The sequence below is a fragment of the Onychostruthus taczanowskii genome, unplaced genomic scaffold (genome assembly GCF_017590055.1).
Source record: "Onychostruthus taczanowskii isolate IOZ18803 unplaced genomic scaffold, ASM1759005v1 scaffold96, whole genome shotgun sequence".
NCBI classification, from domain to species: domain Eukaryota; kingdom Metazoa; phylum Chordata; class Aves; order Passeriformes; family Passeridae; genus Onychostruthus; species Onychostruthus taczanowskii.
The window spans coordinates 1,425,530-1,450,681 of NW_024507657.1; the positions used below are offsets into that span (position 1 = coordinate 1,425,530).

At 40.9% G+C, this 25,152-nt stretch overlaps 1 protein-coding gene across 1 annotated transcript in view; it reads left to right on the forward strand.

Moving 5' to 3' along the window:
- Nucleotides 1–25,152, forward strand: part of MAP1B (microtubule associated protein 1B) — a 66,880-nt gene that overhangs the window by 40,298 nt on the left and 1,430 nt on the right. Inside the window, exons 3-7 of the mRNA XM_041426900.1 lie at nucleotides 5,369–5,451; nucleotides 9,013–9,153; nucleotides 16,055–21,750; nucleotides 21,805–22,598; nucleotides 24,409–24,647. Coding sequence (XP_041282834.1) covers nucleotides 5,369–5,451; nucleotides 9,013–9,153; nucleotides 16,055–21,750; nucleotides 21,805–22,598; nucleotides 24,409–24,647 — 6,953 coding nt within the window. The remainder of the gene's footprint in view (nucleotides 1–5,368; nucleotides 5,452–9,012; nucleotides 9,154–16,054; nucleotides 21,751–21,804; nucleotides 22,599–24,408; nucleotides 24,648–25,152) is intronic.

The window sequence follows — 25,152 nt, forward strand, 5'->3', positions numbered from 1 at the left end:
GACTGCATAATCATCTTCTGTCTAGCCTCCCACTTTCAGGACTCTGTTATTATCTGGAGGTATAAACCCAAATGAGATCTGACAGATAAGGAGTTACCCAAAAACAAAAATGAAATTGTATGCAATGGGCTTTATTTCATTAAATAAATACGAGCTTAAAAATGAAAAAAATACAATACAGGAGGATGCAGGACATTGCCTCTCAGGATTTGTAGTTAATAAATTGTTCCAAGTCAGATGTGGGTAGGAAGAATGTTTAACTATCATAACCAGGCTGCAGCTGAGCCAAATGACATTCAAACATCAATTCCATTTATGCAGGGAGACAGAGAAAATAAACTAGAGATTTATGCTTTCTGGATAGTCACAACACAGTTCAATATTCCAGCTGATCAGATGCAAGAAAGATTAACCTAACTTTGCAGAGATAACACATAATTCCCTATAAAAACCGTGTAACATTAGATATAAATCTGAACCTACCATCATGTCCATCAGAGCAAGCAGGTTTAAATGATGGCAAGGAAAATAGTCACATTTGTAGTTAGTGTTATTTTTCCAAATCTTTTCCTCAATCAGAGTGTTCAGCAATTTTAACTCATTATTAGATTTGTTCATAGCTGTCACATCAGCTCACATCCTAGCAGGATTTTATTTTCACCTAGAAATGTGTAAAATATTCTGATGTTTGTACATATATAGGAGTTATAGCTGGAAAAAAAATATTATACCTTCCTTGAAGACAGCCTAAATTTAAGAAGCCATTGGGCTGAATTGAGCCCTGGAGGCAGTGAATCCTTCTTCTCTGACATAAATGAAGTTATGCCTGTGTTATGCATGCCCCATTGTGTCAGCTCATTACAAGACTGAATGATTGCCCTCCACAGTCCTTGGCATCACCTGCAGGGCTTTCAGACCTTTTCTGGAAGGAGCTTTCTGAAGTCTTTTTCTTGTAGTCCAGTGCCTGGATATTAGATAGCTATTTCTTCATCAGGCCTGCAAATAATTGGCTTCTTACTTGCAGATACAGAACTCCGGAGTTTTACAGAATCAGAATTTGCTTTGGTGACTCTGTAAAATCACTACCTTGCTCAGTGCTGGACACTTACCTATTTCTCCAGCTTGCAGTTTAGTTCAGCAGGAAGCTTAGCATGCTTTGGTATCCCTTTCTCAAAAAAGACGGTGAAGAAGACAGAGTGTTCCATATCATTTATGCAAGATTTCTTCAGATAGTTGATAGTCTGCTATAAAAGGGTATCTTGTTTCTTTCTCTATGGTCTGAAATTGTTGTTGCAATGTAGTGCCTCCAGGCAGACAGGATATTTGGGGCTGGTCACAATTACAGTATTATTTGACAATTTGTACCCATTGATCTTTGCATTGAAAACAGAGGAGAATAGATTTGTTAATGCAATATATAGTAACCATCAGATGACCAGTTGTCCAGACTCTGAGTACTCTGTTGCTAATATAGAACAAGCACAAAGAGCCCAGCATTAACACATCTGGTTTTGGAGGACAAATTTAAAGTCCAGACTAGAAATAGCAGATGAAATAGTGAGCAGTTTGAAGTTACCTTAATTGTATGAGTTATTAGATTACTGTGCAAGGGATATGATAACCTTCCAAAAACCTTCATTAGACATGGTAAATCTGAAACACATTGTAACTGAGATCATTCTTGAACATCAGTTATTGCTTCCTAGCACAGTGGCTGACAAGCTCCAATACTGTCTTTCAAGAGGCTAAGCTTCCCTTAGAATTTTAGGGATGGATGTTTTATGGTTCATTTTGGAGAATTTCTCCCCTCAATGTCTGGGAATTCCTCCACAAGACCAGGGGCAGCTGGGGGGACCTGTGCATTGAAGCTCCTTACAATGCAGAGCACTGCAGGTTCCTAGCTGCAGAGAGGTCACTGCATATTCATGGCGTGGGAAGCTCCATTAGCCAGCCTTGCAGGCTGTGCCATCTGTTAATACCACCCAGCACGGTGGCTGATGTAACACAGCCAGTCATGTCTTCTGGCAGTGAAACGAGACTTTGAAGTTCTTTACAATGAAAAATGAGAGATGCTTAAAGTTGCCAGAGAAATGTGTTTGAATGCCAGATCAGGTTACCATTTTCAGGGAGAAGGCACACACTTGCAGGGAGAATACTCCTTTCACCCCTTCTGCCAAGAATGACCACAGGAAGGATTTGCCTGCTTCCTCTGTGTTTACTTTGTGCAGGAATTGTATTGATGAGGAGTAAGTGAATGTTGATTTCTACCTGGAGTGACAGGAGAAGCTGCTGGACACCCCTGTATTGAGTAGCCTGTTACAGCAGGCACAACCATGGGGCTGAGTTGTGCAGGTATGCTCAGGAAAAAGCATGTCAGCAGTGATGCTTGGTTAAACAAATCTTGAATGAGGACTTGATTTCTTTCATTTGCCATTCATTTGCACAAATTTACATAGTTACTGTTAAAAATGCCCCTCATGTTCATGCTGCTTTATTGACCTGAAAAAAATGACTGTGTAAGTTAAGAAAACTGTTCTGTCACTTTTCTAGGAAAAGTGACTAACACCCCATCCCCATCTCAATAATAACACCATCCCCATCTTGAATAGATGTCATTGATATTTGGATGAGTAGGGGGGCATTAGGATCCTATGGCTGTAGAAACTGGGTTGATGAGTGCAATTTTAAGCAAATTTCACATGCTATTTACTTCTCTCTGTTCTTGTTCTGAATCAAACAGCTGCCAGACTCTTTGCTCATATCAGTTTTTAATTTGAAGCTTTAATTAATAAAGTCAAAAGATAGGCAGATGCTTGGATTTCTTCCAAACACAAATAATATTTATATATTAAAGTCTTTAGAAGGGGTTTTGACTTGCTTCCTAGCAACTACAAGCAGGTAAAATCTATCTACCTGAGCATTTCCATGCAATGTGGAAGTTTCTTCCTTTCTTCTCCTGTCAAATCACAGAAATGATCTGTCATGTGTAGAGAGTGGCTGCAGAAATCCAGTAAAGCAACCCCAGATGTACACAAGTCTCAGGTTCTCCCACTCTCATCTGTAATTTAGTAAGTCATAGTCTTTTGCCAGTTTATGAGGTGCTGTTGCTGCTTTCTGCTCCCACACTGTGATAGTTCATTTCTGTCTGATAAAACTATTCCCATGGGAGACTTACCCTCATTTCAGCTGAGCATTTCAGGATATCAATCTGGGCAGTGAGTCTGCATTACTCTTACAAAATTGCAAATAGTTTTTCAAAGTCTTTCCTATTTGTCAAGTAGTGACATGGGATCATGTTGCTGACATCAGCAAGTATCTGGAAACTTCCCAGATGTTCCTGGGATGGGAGCTCTCATAGTGACTCACACCCTGTCAGTGCCAGGTGGTAATCAGTAACCTGTATGGTAATCAGTAACATGTTTATCTCAAGGAGCTGAAGAGGGAGAAAGTCACACGTGCATCTTTGAGTGGGCACCATGCACATGGTGCAGACAGCTTGCCTGCCTCTGGAGATCAGTCTCAGGGCCTATGAACCTGCACAAGCACTAGAGCAGGGTGTCTGGTAGGATGTAAGTAACCACCGCTGGGGCTGGTCTGCAGGATCTGTGACTCCTCAGGTAAAATCATTCCTAGCTACACAGACACACCACTTGGAGCAGCTTCAGTTAAGTCCAAAGTATGTGCTTTGAGCCCAATTAAAGCTGTGGATTTTTGTCTAAATTTGCGTGTGGCTAATTGCATTTCTTTTCTACCTGTGTTTAATGTGTTCATGGCTGATGATATATGAGGCTTAGTCTAGCCTGAAGCAATGTATGTGCTCACCAACTATTAAGCAAGAAATTTCAGTGTCTGCTAAAGGGTTCCTTTCATTTCCTTAATGATAAGATTCAATAAACTCCACCTAATCTCTTAATTTAAGGGAAATTTGACAAACAAATAAAATATCAGAGCACAGAGCATCTTCTGAAGGAGTATGTGGTAACAGAACCATCCGGATGTTTTATTGACTGTAGCTTTATATGTGCATTTCTGATAGGCAAGGAAGCAAAACTTTAAAAATAAATTGAATTGCAAAAGGTAATATCACAACTTTTGTAATATAAAATTTGTATCCCTCTTTCAAGGAAGTATAGCAGAAAGAATATATGTTTAAAAAAAACTAGGTTTCTTCAAACTAAGTAGATATTTATCCCTAAGTGTCTAGGCACTGTCATGCACAAGAGAATAGATTACAACCCTATCTCATATTTTACTTCAGAGCACTACTTTCCTTCTCCATCACTTTCCATCATTTGGTTTTATGCTCACATGCTTATAAATGTAGATATTCCCCAGAGCAACAGTGACAGATGCAGCGCAATGGGAGCTCAGGGGTCAAGGAGGAGGAAGAAGACAGGACTGGTGCAGGCAGGTCAGTGAGGAAGGAAGAGGACATCGCTGGGGCAGGTAGGGCAGCACCGAGCCCGCCCCAGCCAGGGACACTTTGGGAATGGCTGGCTGCCCTTTCTCTCACACGACGCTCTCAGGCATGTGGAGCTCCTTTCAGCCTGACTGTCCTCAGCCTTGTTAAATTATGTCTTTTTACAGGGGAGGTTTTCTAAGTTGGCAAATAGGTCTGTGTCCCGTACTCCCTTTTAAGCCTAATTAATTATTTTAATTGATTAATACTGCGCCAATCAGTTTGCTCAGAAGGGACAGCTCTTCTGGTTTTTTGACTAATTACTAGTCTGGATTTCTGAATGACAATCCAGCGCTAATTAATCTCACTGCAATTCTCACAGAAAGAGACCCTGATAAGAACTTGCCAATTAACATAAGGGGGGGAAAAAATCAACAGTCCTATTTTGTTTTTCTGGCATTCACTCCCAGTCAGATGAATATCACTATTAAATACAGAGACAGAGTAAGTATGAAAGCCAGTAGGCTGTGAGGCTGCTCCAGACTTGCCCAGACTTTACTAATTCAGGATCTAGATGTTATTTGTGTGCTCTGTCACTCCTGTTGCTTGACTTTGCTTGCTACAGCTTTTGTAAGCAGGAGTGAGATAAAGTAGGGCAGCATGGCAAATGTCTAACCATCCCCATAGGGAACTTTTTGCAGTGTCCCAAAGTTAATCAATGCCAGTGGAAGGCTAAAGGGAGCATTTTGGCAGCGTGGGTTCTAGTTTCCACTTGATATGTCAGGGCCAGATGCTCAGCTGATGATGGTTACTCCCTTACCAGCACCAGCTCTGTGAAACAATGTGAGTTATGGATACTCCTTCAGACAGGTCAGCCGGAGGGCTGTGATACAGCAAACTCTTGGAACATCCTGGTCTATCCTATGATGGTTGAATTTATTTTTTCTTTTTTCCTCTCTGCACTTGCAGGTCAGAAGATTCTTCACCACAGAAGTGATGTCTTAGAAACTGTAGTCCTCATCAATCCCTCAGATGAAGCAGTTAGTACTGAGGTAAGTAAGAAATACTTTGTTGAACATTTCATGAAAGCTGCACTAAATAGGCATGATGAGGGCACTGAGGCAGATGTAGCTGAGGTGATTATGGAGCATCAGTCATTGCCTGCCAGCTTAGAGGCTGACAAACTCAGAAAATACTATTTTTCAAAGTCTTAGCAGATGATTAGAGCAGGTCCTGACTGCGAATGAAAGGGTATATTTGGAATAAATATTATGAATAATGTCACCCATCCCTTGATCTTTTCCCTGGTTTCCCAGACTCCTAACAAATTGTCAGAAGCATGGGACAGAAACATGCCTCTGATCCCAGTGTTTCATTACTCATAATGCATGAAATTCTCTTCTTGATGGAGTGGAGGCAGCTGTGGTTAAGATTTTCGTTTGCTTTGCCATTGTTTGGTAGCTCTAGGTGCCTATTTTACATATGAAGAAAATGTCTGAAGGTGCCCAGGGACAAATTTGGGTCTGAGAGAATTACCAGCTCTGTGGTGGTGACTCGGTTGATCTGTCTGTCCTTCAACAAGCATGTGGCATGATTAGTGAACCCTGGAGAGTGCCCATAAGAGGACTGCCAATTCCTTATGAACTCTGCAGAATCAAAGAACTGATTGTGTAGCTCAAAGACAAAATTAATTTATTTAGCTAATGAGAAGGTTGAAATAATAGGGATAATTGCATTGCTGGTCTGTGCTGGGAAGCACTGCCAGAGTCTAATTTCTTTTGGGAGATAAAGCAGTTCTGCTGGTGGTCACTGGTGAAAAAACTATTTTGCTGTCAGTTGTTAAATGATGTTGAACACAAACAGAAGAAAGTACTCCAAAACAAACAGAATTTCTGAACCTGTAGAAGTTTAAAAGCCACCTTAGTCAGTGGGAACTTACTAAAATACAGTGCGTGAAAATCTCTTACAAGGCATTAGAGGTGCTTGGTAAGGACAAGGGGGTCACCAGGGTAGCAACTCTATGCATTCATTCTAAGTAAAAAGCCATCAAGTGTGTGCATGTGTGAAGGGGTGGAAGAGATGAAAAACTGCCAAAAGCTGGGAAATACTATTTCTATTATTGCTGCTTGTCCTTCCTTTGATGGATGACTACATGGAAGAACACGATGTGACACCCATTAATGATTTCTGAACCCTGGGCTTACTGAGCTGGCTCTGGAAGATGTTTGGCTATGTTACCATAAATTTCATCTCAAAAAACTGTGGGAGGTGATCTTTGCTTTCATCCTGCCAAACTGGTCCCAGTCAGACAGATGAGCTTTAACTTGGCTGGCTAAGCAAGGCTCTGAATAGGCACAATTCAGAAAGAGACCACCAAAAAGAGGTGGCAGAATTAAATCAGAGGTTGGAGCAGACATTGTCTGTTCACTATGGCAAATAGAACTTAATTTCATATACCAGAGATTTCCAGGGTGGATCTAGGGGAGGCAGAGATATACGTATACCATGAAGCTCTGACTTCACCAGAAGAGGAACTGGAATCTATTCACTCAGGAAAAAAACAAAACACACAAAGAAACAAAAAACAAACAAAAGTAAAACAACAGCATAAAAAAGAAAACCAAGCCAAACAAGCAAACAAAAACAAATTAGAAAGAAATACAATATACCTGGTAACCTGGCTGATAATAGCCTTACCTGGTGGTAGTCCACACATGATGGTGGCCAAAGCTCCTGTCATGTCCTATCAAATGCCAAACACCTCCCATAAGAAAGAGGCCCAAAGAGAGAGTGTTATTTCCTGAAGAAAACCCTGATGAACATTTACTTCCTTTTTAGGAAGTTCCCACTCATTGCTTTAATGTTCCTGTGACTGTACCATATCGTATGTACCATATCATGGGAAACAACTGCTCTGCTGATGTGCTGGTCTCTGTTCACACTCCATCTTAATCTCTGTTTTGACTGAGCCTACATCTTGCTGTGCACTTCCTTCAGCAAGTTTTGAACTTTACCCAGCAGTTAAACTGAATGGAATCATCACCTTGCAGAATTTCTTCTAAAATTAAGTGGTCTTGAAATCAGGAGACAAATTTCTGGTCATCCTTCAAAAAAACTTATTTGTACCAATACACAGAATTTATGAGTCTTTTATGGTCTTCCATGTGTACACATTATGATCTGTGATCTGCAAATATTTATTTACTTACTTTCTTGGCATAGTTTGCTAACTCTGCAGAATGTGCTTTATTGTCAATTAATAAAATAGAAGGGGAATTATATGACAGTCAAATATCAGTGATTCACAAGTCAGGAAGTAGTTTTGCTGTTGGAAAACGTGATGAGTTTACACAAAAGTTGTCGGACTGATAAGCACTGCTGGCAGCAACAAAAGAAAACTCAGAAGAGGAAGCCAGTTCTGATACCGTTTTAATAGAGTGAAAGATTTGAGTAATGCACGTCAGACAAATGTTTGCATTTATCTATATTTTGTCTGAAATAGAAATAGATACATTCAATCCATACATGATATTTCTGAATATGTAATTATTTAGTGCAATTAGTGGCAGACCAGCATTAGTCCTACATTTAGTTAAAGGAACTTTCTTCTTCTCAGTATTAGGGTCATTATTTGATAAAATAACAGTGAAGACATGATAGAGTTGGGATCTTCTTTGAGATACATACTCTCCAGTGTGTGTTTTCTCGTTGTACTGGAAACGTGAGCTGTTCAGCAGAGATTCAAATTAAGCCTCCCTGGCTCGGCCTCCCGGCATTCACAAGGGTTATTTAGAAAAATTGATTGCTTAACAATCAATATAAACCTTGAAAAGAATATCTTGCTAGGAGAGCTGAGTTGATTGTGTCATCTCCATGGAGATGGAGCTTGGTGCATTATCATGTGGAGCTGTCCCAGGTGGACTCTGCTCATTTACTCCATTAGTTTAATATGTGGATAGCCTTGTTCTGAAATCACTGTTCTGGTTTGATTTCATTCTTCCTTAATAGAGGAATTAGTGTACTTGAAATTCATAGCTTACCATAGACTGAATTGGTATTTCAGTGTTTGGTAAGACTTTTGAAGTATTTGCAAATCATTTACTCAACAGTATAGAATCTTACACAGGTTTTGTTAGTTTTGTTCCTAAGTTTAGAATATATGGCATTCTCTTAGCATGCACATAAATCTCTCCCTTGGGAGTGGTAAGCAAGAACAACTAGTAGCTGTAGTGAGGGTCAAGTAAAGCAACAAGCATGTGCTCTTAAATAGTTTACCAAGGTTGTCCTGATACAATTCCATAAAAGTATGCCAAGAACTATACTATGAATAAGGTTGTTGCTAAAATAATTATTTCTTCATTCAAGTTGTATTCTGTTCTGCTCCTTGCTGTTTTTTTCCATGTCATTAATTTGTTTTATTCTTCAGATCTTGTAACTGCATTGTGCCCCTCCTTTTTTTTCATGTTTTCCCCTTCTCATTGTCTTTTGAGAGTTTTGAGAGTCCTGTTCCAAAGACTGGTTGTAAATTAGGAGAGATAAAGTGTGTGTTCTCAGTGGACTATTGAAACATGTGGTCACTCCCATTATTGATGTATTTCTCTTCTTCACTCAAGGTGCGCTTAATGATCACAGATGCTGCAAGGCACAAGCTCCTTGTTCTAACTGGCCAGTGCTTTGAAAACACAGGAGAGCTCATTCTTCAGTCAGGGTCCTTCTCCTTCCAGAACTTCATTGAGATTTTCACGGATCAAGAGGTATGTTTAGAAGAATGTCTTCCATGCATTGTTACATGCTGGCAGAGATTCCTAGAAGACTAAAATTGTCTTGTTAGAGTTACCATAGGCAGCCTGGTGCTTCTGCTCTTTACTCTTTTTTATAGGCTTTCTTGCAAAACATTCATTTATTTTACTTTGGAGTCAATATAAATTGCCTAACAAAATAATTAAATATTAATTTGGGAAATTAAATTACAGCTTTCAAAAAGAAAAAAATCAAGGAACGCTTAACAATGGAAGGAGACAGTGCTGTGTTTAAAATACACAGGTTATTAATATAAGGTGCAATAAAGTAGTTGAATTGAACTTGACACCAGGTTCTTGCCTGTGGCTAATTAGCAAGTGGCATTAATAAGACAGAGGGTGGTTGTTAGAAGAACTGTATTTTTTTGCACCATCTACCCGCTTAACTTTTTTATAGTAATGTCTAAAATATGGCCAGTGAATCTGTAAAACTTGTGGTTTTTACATCCAAAATGATAAGCATTAGATATACCAGTATTTAGCATTTGTTTCATGACTTGTTACTTTGTTCTCTTCCTTAATGTACTGTGTCTGAAAGCTCCCATAGGGCAGGAATCCATAGTAAACAAGCTGTCATACTTAATTTGGCTGCCATGTAAAGTACATACTTAAATAAACTGTATGGCTGCATCCATACAAATTTAGTTTCCACAATTAATTAGAAACATGTCAGTAGACTGAGGTTTGAAAGTTCAGCACTGAAATAGCATAGTTTGCATGAGCTCTAGTTTGACCTTACTGTATCCATGTGATCTGTTCTCAAAGCCTATTTGTTCAGCAAGGGTTTGAGGAAAGAGCTGGATTCCTGCTCTCTGAGGCAGTCCTGGCACCTAAAATTCACTGGCACTTCTCAGAGTTACTTTTCTTTGAAATGACAAATTCAAGTTCCTTATGTCTGCCTAATTAGCGACACATAATTACTTTATGACTACATGAAAAACTAGTGGCAAATGCTACCATTACCATTAGGAAACAAAATTATTGCTTGGAAAGTGGAAGGGGGGGGTTGGCCATGAGTTGCAGATGCCGTGGGATTGCTGCAGTAGTGGGTGTTCAGGACACACTCCCATGGGCTATGAGTAAGGCTCATTTGGTTCATCTCTGTGGCTGGCAGCGTGCTCACCAGCCAGCTGCCATGGCTCTCAGCAAATGCTGGCTTCCAGCCTATTGTTTCTGAAGCTCTGGGGTCTCAGTGTGTCTGCAAACTTTCACAAAACCAAAGAAAGATCATGGTTGTCATGCTGCAGTTCATGTGTGAAACATTTTTTAAAAATTGAAAAAAATAATTAGGAAAAGGGTCTAGAAAAAGTAGCTGCTGGTTTTCTATGTGGTGATGAGATGAAAGAATTACTGTACTGTCCTGATCCTAGTGGACTTGGCAGTGCCAGATTTACAGTTGGACTCAATGATCTTAAGGGTCTTTGGCAACCTAAACAATTCTACCATTCTAGGACCATGTAGGGTGGGAGTAAGTGTTTCTGGCCTCTGCCCATTTTTACTTCACTGAGCCAAACCTTAACTAAGGTCAAGGAAAGTGCTTGCAAATAAGTAAATACACTTCAGGAGATACTTGTATAAAGTCTAATTCAGAAATCTGTCTCTAGCATGAGGAACTCTCTTCAGGAAAAGCCTGAAAGAGGATTCAATTTTTCTTATGTGGGAAGGTGGAAATGTCCCATTCCCCTGCTTCTGCAACAACAGCTAGAACAGGAAAGTCTTTCTTTGTACCTTTGTGATTCAGGGCAGGAAGTAATAACCGCATTTTCTCTGGGCAGCCAACTTCCTATTTGTCTTCACTGGCTGTGACACCTTTAAAACTCAAGCATTCCTCAACAGATGTCTCTCAATGTTTAAAAAAGTTTATTCAGATTTACAGGTATATTTCTTTGCTCACACAGTTTTGAATTTGGAGGAGTGGCTACATCTTTGTGTTACTGTTTATCCCTAGTGTCATCATTTGAAATTCAAATCCATTGATACTTCTTTCCTGAGGCATGACTGAATTTGCTATTCTTAACAGATAAAATCTGTGCCTGGAATAAACTTCCTTTAATTTTTCATTAGCCTGGACTTCCAGTGGCTTAACACCATCTGTATTCTGCATGCCAACTTTAAGGAGCAAAAAAGTCAGAATTTAGAAGTATGAAGCAGAAAACTAAATATGGTATAATGGAAACTGGAGAGGACTCACCCCGAACCTTGACACAGTATATTCATTAGCCCAGTGTGCTACCATATAGGGGTTTTTTTTTATCTAGACAGAAAATCAGCTCTTTATGAGAAACCGTCTGTACTCCAGTTTTATTTCCTTATGCATGCAACAGACTTGGATTTATTTATTCAGAGGAAAGGATTTTTTTTATTACATTTGGCTCTCCCTAATAATGTGCTTTCAACCCTGATCAGAGACATACCATAAGGAGTACTTTTGACAATCTAAATCCATTTCAAAGCCATCATCTTTGCTGCCCCTCTTTTCTTAATTCTGCAATAAACAACAGTAATGGTTCCCTTATTGTTCTTATCCTTTTCAGCCTTTTCAGCCTTTTCTCCATTTATTCTTTCTGCTTTGTTTTTTTATTTGCTGTCATGCAGATAGGGCCATACCTGACATATGGGTGAGATTTATTTATACTCCCATCAAATGGTTTAGCTATTCAATAACAAGGATACAGGAAGGTAGAAAATATTTGTTTTGGGCTTTATTTATCTCTTGGTTGGACTGGTATTTTTAAAACAGCCACTGCATCTTTTTTGAGTTCTATGTTTGGTAAATGCTAAAAAATAAGTTACATAACACAAAGAAAAAAGTGAGACCTACACACAGAGAGGCCCAAAGAGATCCAACACAACTGACCATCATTAATGTTTCATAGATTAGTTTCCTCTGTTGATACAGCTTGTGGTCCAAGAATTCCCAATTATTCAGCTGTAGTGTTATCTATATCATCATTAAGAAAAATGTTCTTAAATCTTGTTTAAATCTTGAACTGACAACTGAATCTCTGCAAAGAAGGTTATGATACTTTGCATGATGATATGCTGGCACATTTTCCACTGACATTTTATATCTGAATTACTTCTTAATAGAAGTTTGGTGGTCTCTTTCTTAAGGGCAAGTTGAACAGAAATAAGCTACATTTAACTGAATTGTCAGTTTAAAAAAGTCAAATGAAAGTATCTGTGACACTGAGATAAGGTAAAATATGTCATACTTTTTCATGTTTGTCTATGTATCTTGGACCATCAAATACTGGTTTTTAGTTCAGAACCCTGGAATAAAAAATGGCTCTTTGTACTATGGCATGGAAAGTTGTATTTTCTGTGCCTTTATTGCAGCAGTTGGTTTTGATACTAGAATATTAAGTAATACTGTCAAAATTAATAGAATTACTCTAGATTTCAAATTTTGTGGTCCATGAATTTTAAATCAAACTAGTGATGAGCATTTTTAATCCTGTTTCTTTTCCTTGATCTTTCTTTGGCTCTGGACCTTGGAATCTCAGAAGTACAAAACTTAGAATCATAGATTCATAGAATTGTTAGGATTGGAAAAGACAAATTCACAGAATTGTTTGGGTTGCAAAAAATCTCAAAGATCATCAAGTCCATCTCTTACCCAACACTTCCTAATTCAACACTAAACTCTGCCCTCAAGCACCATCAACAGATCTTAAATACCTGCAGGGATGGTGACTCAACCACTTCCCTAGGCAGCCTGGTTCAGTGTTTGACAACCCATTTGGGGAAGAAATTTTCCCTCTTACTCAATCTGAACTTCCTCTGGTGCAATTTGAAACCATTCCTTATCCTTCTGTCATTTGTAACTTGTGAGAACAGACCAAGCCCCCACCTGGCTACACCCTCCTTATAGGCAATTGCAGAGAGCAGTGAGATCCCCCGAGCCTCCTTTTTTCCAGGCTAAACAGCCTCAGCTCACTCTGCCACTCCTTGTCAGACTTGCCCTCCAGGCCCTTCACCAACTCTGTTGTCTTTCTCTCAAAGAAAAGCTCAAGCTCCCCAGTGTCTTCCTTGGAGAGAGGGGCCCAAAAACTTACAGTTGTTTTCATATCTGAAGTATTAACTTGTTTCTTAATCACAGAATCACAGAACAGGGGTTAGAAGGAATGTCTGAAGATTACCAGTTCAAGCCCCCTGCCAGAGCAGGGTCACCCAGAGCAGTTGACACAGAAACATGTCCAAGTGGATTTTGAATATCTCCAGAGAGGCAAACTTCACAGCCTCCCTGGGCATCCTGTTCCAGTGTTCTGCCATCCTCAGTATAATGAAGTTCTTCCTCACTTTGAAGTGGAACTTGTGTTTTAGCTTATGGCCATTGCTCCTGGTCCTGTCACTGGCCACCACTGAAGAGAGTCTGGCACCATCCTCTTGACACCTGCCTTTGAGATAGTTAATATGTATTGACAAGAACACCTCTCAGACTTCTCTGGACTAACAGGCCCAGCTCCCACGTTCTCACCTCCTAAGAAAGATGTTTCAGTCCCTTCATCATCTCTGTGGCTTCTGCTGGACCCTCTGTAGATCTTTGTCTTTCATGGTCTATGGAGACCAGAATTGTAAACAGCACTCCAGATGTGGTCTCACTAAGGCTGAGTAGAGATCATCTCCTCCAGCCTGCTGGCTATATTCTTCCTGATGGAAGGAATGGTGCTGGCTTTTCAGGAATGGTATCCTCTAGGGATACAATTGACCATCTTGGCCATGGGGACACTTTGCTGGCAAATAGTCAACTTGCCACCCACCAGGATTCTCAGGTCATTCTCTGCAGGAATGCTTCCCAGCAATTCAGCCCCCAGCCTGTTACTGGTACTTGGGGTTATACCTCCCCAGGTACAGAACCCTGTAATTGCCTTTGTTGAACTTCATCCTCTGCACTCAGTTCTCCAGACTTTTGAGGTCATGCCGAATGGCAGCCCAGCCTTCAGGTGTATCAGCCGCTCCCCACGGTATCATCAGCAAACTTGCTCAGGGTGCGTTCCATTCCTTCATTCAGGTTGTTGATAAACAGTTTGAATAAGACTGGATTCTCCTCAGCTGATCACAACTCTCTGGGCTCTGCCATTCAGCCAGTCCTTGATACACCTTTTTGTCGGTTCATCTAACCCACATCTCCTGAGCTTTACTTACGAAGATGTTATGGAAAATGGTGTCCAAAGCCTTGCTGAAGTGGAGGCAGACAACATCCACTGCTCTCCCCTCACTGACCCATCCTGCCCTGCCATCATAGAAGGCTGTCAAATTGGTCAGCATGATTTTCCCTTGGGGAATCCTTGCTGACTGCTCCTGATGACCTTCTTTCTTTTATTTGCTTGGTGATACCTCCAGAATGATCTGTTCCATCACCTTCCGAGGAGTGGAAGTGAGACTGACTGGCCAGTAGTTTCCTGGATCCTTTTTCTTTCCCATTTTTGAATAGAGGAGGACCACTGACTTTCCTCCAGTCATCAGTCATCATCCACCTCTCCTTTTCTCCATGATTTTTCAAAGAGTGTCTTAGCAACATCTACCAGCTACTTCAGCACCTGTGGGTGCATCTCATCAGGACCCATGGCTTTATGGATGTTGTGTCTGCCCAGCTGATTCTAATGCAACCCCCTAGAACCAAGAAAATTCTTCCTTTCCTCCAGCCTCCCTTATCTCCAAGATCTGAGGGCTGGCCTCAATAAAGACTGAGGCAAAGAAGGTATTCAGTAATTCCACCTTCTCTAAGTCTTCCATGACCAGGAGACCAATCTGATTTATCAGTGACCCATATTTTCCTTATTCTTCCTTTTGTGGCTGATGTACTTGTAGAAGTCCTTCTTGCTGTCCTTGATGGCCCTTACCAAACTCAATTCTAGGTGGGCCTTGACCTTCCTTGTTACATCCCTGCATATTTTGACAATGTTCCTATAGTTCTTCCATGTGGTCTGTGCCTTTTTCCACATCTCATAAATTTCTTCCTTCCATTTGAGATTTACTAGAAGCTCCCTGCTTATCCATGCAGGTCTCCTGACTCCTTTGGCTGATTTATTGCTCATGGGAATATACTGGTCTTGAGCTTGAAGGAAGGATGCTTGAATACTGACCAACTCTCTTGGATCCCTATATTTTCCAGAACCCTAAACCATGGAATTCCTCCAAGTACTCTTTGAAGAGGTCTAAGTTCAGGATTCTAGTCCTGCTTACTGCTTTGCTTCAAGATTCTGACTTCCACCATCTCATGATCACTGTTCTGAAAAACTCTCCTGCAGCCAAACTTGATAAATCCAGGAGCAATACTGGCTTTTCAGGAGCCACAAAAAGACCCGCACAAACAGTGGTGTGGTGGAATATATCCCATGAGAGAAGCAGAAAGGATGGCAACTGCCTGGGGGAGGATGCTGGCCTCCTCTGTGTTGCAGTTGCTCTCTGCCTGTTAAGAGGTTGTACTTTGTCCTTTAGATACTTGGCTGTCTCTTCTGGATGGACTGGACCAGCTGGGAGAGCCTGTATGTCATGGTAGACATACAGCGGCAGCTCAGGCTGCATTATCCCCACAGTCCTCATACCCTCTCAGTGTAATAGTTAGGACCATCCTTCTATAAAGTATGGAGGAGGGAAGGGGGAACCTTGTATCCTGTTGTCCTTTAGGCAGTACTGACCAGAAAAAAGGTCCTCCTTTGTATTTTAAAAAAATAAGGCAGTGAAATAATTGTGATACCAGCTTACTTTAGCGTGTAGAATGGAGACTCACCAGTGCAGAACCAAATGAAAAAGGTTTTATCTGTCTGATCAGGAAACATTTGTTGACATTAATTGTCATTAAAAAATAAATTTGTGTGCATCTTCTTGTGTTTTTGTTTTATAACCCTAGATTGGTGAATTGTTGAGCACCACACATCCTGCCAACAAAGCCAGCCTAACTCTTTTCTGCCCTGAGGAAGGGGACTGGAAAAATTCCAACCTTGACAGACACAACCTTCAAGACTTCATTAATATTAAACTCAACTCAGCTTCCATATTGCCTGAGATGGAAGGACTCTCTGAATTCACAGAGTATCTGTCAGAATCAGTAGAAGTGCCATCACCTTTCGACATTTTGGAACCTCCAACCTCAGGAGGTTTCTTGAAGCTCTCCAAACCCTGCTGTTACATTTTCCCAGGGGGAAGAGGGGACTCTGCATTGTTCGCAGTGAATGGATTCAATATGCTTATCAATGGAGGATCTGAAAGAAAATCTTGTTTTTGGAAACTTATCCGGCACTTGGACAGGGTGGATTCTATTCTGCTCACTCACATCGGAGATGACAATCTGCCAGGAATCAATAGCATGCTTCAGCGAAAGATAGCTGAACTAGAAGAGGAACAGTCTCAAGGGTCTACTACCAACAGTGACTGGATGAAAAATCTGATCTCACCTGATTTAGGAGTTGTGTTCCTTAATGTACCTGAGAACCTGAAGAACCTGGATCCTAATTTTAGAGTAAAAAGGAGTGTGGAAGAAGCTTGTTTTACTCTCCAATATTTAAATAAATTGTCTATGAAACCAGAACCTCTTTTCAGAAATACAGGAAATACCATTGACCCTATAATTTTATTTCAGAAAATGGGAGTTGGCAAACTTGAGATGTATGTGCTTAATCCTGTCAAAAATAGCAAAGAAATGCAATATTTTATGCAGCAGTGGAGTGGTACTAACAAAGATAAAGCTGAATTCCTGCTACCAAATGGCCAAGAGCTAGACATTCCATTATCCTATTTCACCTCTGTCTCGTCCCTGATTGTGTGGCATCCAGCTAATCCTGCAGAAAAAATAATCAGAGTTCTGTTTCCTGGAAACAGCACCCAGTATAATATTCTAGAGGGACTAGAAAAACTCAAACATTTAGACTTCCTTAAACAGCCAATGGTTACACAAAAAGACCTAACTGGGAACATTGCTAGTCCAGCTGTGAAACAAGCGAAATTGAAACAACGAACAGATAGCAAGGAGAGTCTGAAGCCTGCTGCAAAGACACCACCAAGTAAGCCTGTCAGAAAGGAATCTAAAGAAGAAACACCAGAGCCTGTGAAGCCAAGTCCAGTACCAGAAAAGCCTCAGAAGCTGGAAAGCAAAGAAAAAGTTCCAGTTAAAAAAGAAAAACCAGCAAAAGTAGAGACCAAACCAATAGTGGTGGAAAAAGACATAGCAAGTAAGGAAGAACAACTAGTGAAATCTGAAAATCCTGAAAAACAAAGTACAGATGTAAAACCAAAACTGTCGAAGGAGAAGACAGTGAAAAAGGAAGTCAAACCAAAACCTGAAGAAAAGAAGGAGGACAAAGAAAAACCAAAGAAAGAGGTTTCTAAAAGAGAAGAGAAAACACCCATCAAAAAAGAGGAAAAACCAAAAAAAGAAGAGATCAAGAAAGAAGTTAAGAAAGAGGTGAAAAAGGAAGACAAGAAGGAAGCTAAAAAGGAAATAAAGAAAGAAGCTTCAACAAAAGAAGCTAAAAAAGAAGCTAAAAAAGAAGAGAAGAAGGAGATCAAGAAGGAAGACAAAGAAGCCAAAAAGGACATCAAGAAGGTTCCTAAAGAAACAAAGAAGACAGCTACTCCTTCAAATGAAGCCAAAAAGCCAGCAGCAAAGCCTAAACCACAAAAGAAGGAGGAACCTGCTAAAAAAGAAGCAATACCTGCTGGAAAGCCAAAGGAAAAAGGAAAAGTTAAAAGTGTGAAGAAGGACCTCAAAGTCAGTGGAGCACAAGCTGCCCTTGCAGCAGTTGGAGCCACAACTGTAGCAGCTGCAGAAATTACAGCCGGTGGAAAGGAGCTTGAGGCAGAAAGATCCCTTATGTCTTCACCAGAGGATTTAACAAAGGATTTTGAGGAATTAAAAGCTGAAGAAGTAGAAACAATAAAAGAAACAAAATCTGAAGTTGCACTTATAAAGGATGATCTGAAGCTCACTGGCACAGTACAAAAAGACACCTTTGAAGTACAAAAAGAAAAACTGGATAATGAAGGACCTGCTGAGTCATCTGATGAAGGCATAACAACCACAGAGGCTGAGGGTGAGTGTGAACAGACACCTGAAGAATTGGAACCTGTGGGAAAACACAAGGTTGATGACAATGAAAAGTTTGAAGATGAGGGAACTGGCTTGGAAGAATCATCTGAAGCAGATTATGAAGAAAAGGCAGAAACAGAAGAAGCTGAAGAACGAGATGAAAATGAAGTAGAAAAAACACAACTGGATGCCACAAAACCATATGTGGAAGAATCAAGAAAAATTCCAGGTGGCTCAGAAAAAGTAATGACTCAAGTAGATACTAACATTAAAGATGAAAATTATATTGAAAAGGCAGATTATGAGGCATCTGATGAACGAGCTGAAGAAGACAGGGAAGAAGCGATAGAAAAGGCAGAAACTGAAGAGACTGAAGAAGATGAGGAAGACAAAGCAGAAGACATCAGAGATGAAGAAGAAACTGAAAAAACAGAAGCTGAAGAAGATTACGTGATGGCTGTGGTAGACAAAGCTGCAGAATCTGGTGAAACTGAGGATAAGTATGGCCTACTCATAATTACACCAACCAAACGCTCAGAGTCTCAGTCTCCTGTGATTGAACCAGCTTCTTCTATCCATGATGAGACACTGCCTGGTGGTTCAGAAAGTGAAGCCACTGTTTCTGATGAAGAAAATAGAGAAGATCAACCTGAGGAATTCACTGCTACTTCAGGTTACACACAGTCCACCATTGAAATATCCAGTGAACCAACTCCAATGGATGAAATGTCAACACCCCGAGATGTTATGAGTGATGAAACTAACAATGAGGAAAGCGAGTCACCCTCTCAGGAGTATGTGAACATTACCAAGTATGAGACATCACTCTACTCTCAAGAGTTCAGCAGAGCTAAACTTTCTCCACTTCCAGATGCTTTTAATGGGTTATCTGAAGGATCCAAGACAGAGGCCACAGAAGGTAAGGATTATAATGCCTCAGCTTCCACCATCTCACCACCCTCTTCATTAGAAGAAGACAAATTCTGCAAATCTGCATTCCAAGATGTATACCGGCAAAGAGAAAGTGAAATCCAAGGCACTGACAAATTAGAAATCAGAGAACCCTACCAAGAAGATGGTGGAAAACATAGTTCAGCCAAGAGTCCAGCTGACAGTTTGTCCCCTCCATCGCCTGTTGCCAAAACACCACTGAGTGAACGTAGAGTGAACTTTTCACTCACTCCCAATGAGATCAAGGCTCCTTCTGAGTCTGTCCCTACTGCTAAATTGCCTGATGTACACCAAGAAGTTGCTGAAGAGCACTGCACGAGCCCTGAAGATAAAACATTAGAAGTAGCATCTCCATCACAGTCTGCTGCTGGTAGTGCTGGCCACACACCTTATTATCAGTCTCCCACTGATGAAAAGTCCAGTCAGCTTCCCTCTGAAACCAGTGAAAAGTCAACAGAAGCCCCTGTTAGCTTTGAGTTCAGTGAAGACAAAGATGAGTCTGCAAAATGCAGAATAAGCCCTATGGATGAGCCTGTGCCAGATTCAGAATCTCCCATTGAAAAGGTTCTCTCACCTCTGCGGAGTCCTCCACTGATAGGTTCAGAGACCGCTTACGATACATTTTTGAGCGCTGATTTAAAGTCTCCCACCAGAGACTATGGAAGTCCTTCTGAGGGGAAACCTGAAAAAGAAAAATCACCTGTTCAGATGAGCCCAGCTTCTGAAGCAAGCTCTGTGGGCCTCTTCCAAGAAAAACAAGATGAAAAAAGCATGGAGTTTATGGTAATTAAGGAAGGCTTCAGCCTGGAAAGGAAAATGGAGGATACAGAACCTAGCAGCTCCCAGTCTTCACTGGTCTTGGATGAGCGGAAGTTAGCAGGTGATCTCTCACCAACTCAAATAGATATCAGTCAGTTTGGCTCTTTAAAAGAAGATACTAAAATGTCAATTTCTGAAGGCACTGTCTCTGACAAGTCTGCAACTCCTGTTGATGAGGTTGTTGCAGAAGACACCTATTCCCATATAGAAGGAGTAGCTTCTGTCTCTACAGCATCTGTTGCCACTAGTTCATTTCCAGAACCAACTACTGATGATGTATCTCCTTCCTTGCACGCTGAGGTTGGTTCTCCCCACTCTACTGAAGTTGATGATTCCCTTTCCGTGTCAGTTGTACAAACACCAACAACTTTTCAGGAAACAGAAATGTCTCCATCTAAAGAAGAGTGCCCAAGGCCTATGTCAATTTCTCCACCGGATTTCTCACCTAAAACTGCAAAATCAAGAACACCAGTGCTTGATCACAGATCTCCTGAGCAGTCAGCTATGTCAGTAGAATATGGTCAGGAGTCACCTGAGCAGTCTTTAGCAATGGATTTTAGTAGGCAGTCTCCAGAATATCCTGCTCTAGGCACTAGTGTACACCATATCTCTGAAAACGGACCAACGGAAGTAGATTATAGCCCTTCAGATACACAGGAGTCTCCTTTTGCGCAGAAGATTTCACCTGTGGAACAGTCATCTTACTCTCAAGAGAAAGATATTTCAGAAATTATTTCAGTTTCTCAAATTGAAGCTTCATCCTCAACTTCATCAGCTCACACACCTTCCCAGGTAGCTTCACCACTGCCAGAGGAAGCTTTTTCAGGTGGTGTTACACCCAGAGAGATGTCACTGCATTCTTCTTTTACCTCAGAAAAGGTGCAGAGCCTGGGAGAAAAGCTGTCACCAAAATCTGACCTGTCTCCACTAACTCCAAGGGAATCTTCTCCCCTGTATTCTCCTACTTTTCCAGATTCACCTCCTGCAATCACAGAAGCAGTGTCAGCTAGTCACACACCTCTGCTGTCACAAGTGTCTTCTGTCAAAGCCTTTGGTTGTCAGGAACCCCTATCAAAGCACAGTCCAGAACCTTTACTCAGCCCAGATAAAGAAGATTCAGAGAAAAGCAGCAGGTCACCAGAAGAACTTAGTTATTCATATGAGGCCAGAGAGAAAAGTACAAGGTCACCAGAGAATATCAGCTATTCCTATGAGGCAGTCGGAAAATCTACTAGATCACCTCAAGCCATGGATTATTCCTATGAGACAAGCAGAAAAACTACTAGGTCTCCTGAGACCACAGATTATTCCTATGAGATCACCAGGAACACTACTAGATCACCCGAGGGTACAGACTATTCATACGAGATAATTGCAAAAAATATGGGGTCATCTGAGGTCACAGATTATTCTTATCAGATAACAGGGAAAACCACCAGGTCACCAGGGGCCACAGATTACTCCTATGAGACAGCTGGGAAAACCACCAAATCACCTGAAGCCACAGATTATTCCTATGAGTTAACTGGGAAAGCTACCAGGTCACCCGATACTATGGATTATTCCTATGAGACAACAAGGAAAGCCTCTAAGTCACCAGAAGCTGTTGGCTACTGCTATGAGACAACTGGGAGAACCACCAGGTCATCAGAGGCCATGACTTACTCTTATGAGACAACTGAGAAAGCCTCCAGTTCACCTGAAGCCACAGATTACTCGTTTGAGACAACTGGGAGAGCTACCCCTGGGAGGTCACCTGAAGCTACCAGCTATTCCTATGAAGCAAGTGCACATTTTACTCCAAGTAAATTGTTAGCAGAATCCCGTCAAGATGTTGACTTATGCCTTGTGTCTTCTTGTGAATATAAACATCCCAAAACTGAACTTTCACCTTCATTTATCAACCCAAATCCCCTTGAGTGGTTTGCAAGTGAAGAACAGTCTCAAGATCAAGAGAAGCCACTAACTCAATCTGGGGGAGCTCAGCCTCCTTCTGGGGGAAAGCCGCAAGCACGGCAGTGTGATGAAACTCCTCCCACATCTGTGAGCGAGTCTGCCCCATCTCAGACCGATTCGGATGTTCCCCCGGAGACTGAGGAGTGCCCTTCCATCACTGCAGATGCTAACATTGACTCAGAAGATGAGTCAGAAACCATTCCAACGGACAAGACAATTACCTACAAACACATTGACCCACCACCTGTCCCAATGCAGGATCGCAGCCCTTCCCCCAGGCACCCTGATGTTACCATGGTTGATCCAGAGGCTCTGCCAGTTGAACAGAATTTAGGTAAACCTTTGAAGAAGGACCTCAAAGAAAAGACAAAGACAAAAAAGCAGGGTACCAAGACCAAGTCATCTTCTCCTGTTAAAAAAAGTGATGGTAAATCAAAACAAGTGGCTTCACCAAAGCCAGCTACAAAAGAATCTTTAGACAAAATTTCCAGAACAGCTTCTCCAAAAAAGAAGGAATCTGTGGAGAAGGCAACCAAAAATATCTCTAATCCAGAGCTGAAGTCTCGAGTGGAAGAGAAAGATAAGGATACCAAGAATGCAGCAAATACAACAACATCCAAGTCGGCAAAGACTGCAACCACAGGTAAAGACAAATAGTAATGCCCTGTTTGCTTAGTTGTTGCAGCGTAGTTAGTTTGCCATTATATCAGCTGAGAGTGTGGTTTGTGTCATATCCTCAAAGAAAGTTCAGGTTTTAAGTACAAATCCAGCATTTAAATGCATGAAAGTCACTAGTTCTACTTCTATAATCTAAGACAATTGATGTCAGTTTGCCCAGAGAGTACATGAAATAGAAAGAATTTAATACAAGCTTCTAAACAGTTAACCACCTAGTAGAACTGAAAGTACCACTTTTGTAGGTGAAGTAAAATCAGTAGCAAGGTGGAGCTTTATTCATTGTGAGAAATAAGTAGATACAATTCTCTTTAACATAAATTAATGCAATTTAATATTGTGGGAGGCAAAGTTACTGTCTCTCTTTGGATGCTCTTATTACTTTGCTGGATTGATTTTAAAAGCAGCATTTAAAAAAAATTAACATTAGTAAAAGCATTTTGAGTGAAGTAGGCACGTACATCACATAATCTGGTTTTATGCCATCACTGAAGACTAAACATACAGGAAGTTATTGTAATTTTGAATGTCTGTTATACATTCTAAGTAGCTAAAAAGTGTGAATTAGATTACTGAAGGAGGTATTGCAGTGATCTGTTCTTTCCAGCAGACCTTGTTGGGGACTATTTGGGGGATACTTTGATTTTTCTGCTGTGAGGACTGATGTTCTGTTGAAAGCTTCTTTACAAGGAGCAGTTCTAGGATTCAGCACAAACAAGCCAGTATTCAACTGTCCTTATGTTCCCGTTTTTGGTTGTCCACTGTTCCCTTCTCACACCATTCATTTGCATTTGTCTGTCAGAATATACATTTCAAAGCAGCAATGTAGTTATTCATGCTGTGCATTTCTGCAGCACTTCAGCTGTTTAACCCTAAATTTATCATATTGCTCAGATAATTGTTTACCAAGCTTAATCAACATGAGAAAGCTAAAAAACCATAAATGTTGATCATCTGGGTAAAATTACTGGCTGAAGCCTGATTTTTAGTTTGCACCATGATTTTAGAACAAAAGATGTAATTTTTTGTGTGATAGTTTTAATGTGTTTACGTGTTGCACTTGATTTTGACTGAAGCTCTTCTTCTTAGAGCAAGTACTGTATATACTATGTACAGCAGCAAAGGAATGCTTCCCCCTACTTTTTGCAATAAGTGGCTAATTTGTGTATGCAAATCAGGATACAGCAGGCAGACAAATACTTGACTCTGTTTCTTGAATTGCTTGGCAACTTTCTCCTTCCAAGTTCCTCCTTGACCCTCTTGGTGCTCATGTGTAGTAGCTTTCTGATGCATCTCTAAGGCAGCCTGAGCACATCAATTGCTATCATGTCTTGCTGTGTACCTCAGATTTCAGGACAGCTTCAGATTTTCATGGCTTCCTGTATGATACTAGATTTTATAATCAGTCATACCCTAGACTTTCAAAAAGCTGCACTTCTTCATCAGGAAAATAATAGCACCATTTACTGAATGGTAATTCAATAATCACAGCCCTGTATAGTAATTGTTGCATAATAGTAGTATATTACTGGAAAAGGTTCAGCCAAATTTTTGTTATATGGTAGTGATTTTTTATTGTATTATATAGTTCCAGTTTTTCAGGTTTTTCCTTCCATTACAATCATAATTGGGGTACAACAAAGCTGTAACATGTCGTTATATGTAGGAGGGTAATTCCATAATTGGTCACATCTCACTTCAGTGGTTATAACAGTAATTAATAAATGCATGCTTTTAACCAGCCTGTGATATATTCTTTTGCTGTTTGGTTTCCAAAGGACCTGGGAATACTAAGGTGGCAAAATCTACAGCAGTGCCTCCAGGACCTCCAGTGTATTTGGATATGGTGTACATTCCCAACCACAGCAACAGCAAGAATGTTGATGTTGAGTTTTTCAAGAGGGTGCGGTCATCCTACTATGTGGTGAGCGGGAATGATGCTGCGGCTGAGGAGCCAAGTAGGGCTGTTCTGGACTCCCTGCTGGAGGGCAAGGCGCAGTGGGAGAGTAACATGCAGGTAGGCTCTTCATTTCTATTTCATTTCATCTCAACCTGGAAATCTAACCTTTCTCAGCTATGAGAAACTAGAGCACCTCTGGCAGGGATGGCAGATGCCAGAGAATGGGGCCCTGTCTTGGTTTGAAAGACAGGTGTCTGCCAAGGAAGGCAGGAACCTCCTTTGGAATGGAGAATATGATCACAGGAAAGAGGACCTGCACACACCTTTCACCCAGACCAATTCTCCCAGTATCTCTGTCCTTCCCAGCTAAACCCCCAGGTAAAAAGAGAATAGCTAGCTGCACTCTTCCCCTGAGGAATGGCAACTTCTTTTGCCTCTCTTAAGTACCCCATCGTTATTGTCTCCTACCAACATGTGTGGGAGAAAATTCCTTGAGAGAAAGAAACAAAAGGAAGAATCCTAAACCCCAGCAGACCCCCAGACTGGGCACCAGTGAAACTACTGACGATGTGTGAAGCACAGAGCTGTACTGTGCTCCGTTCAGACCAGTTCCTGGTTTATA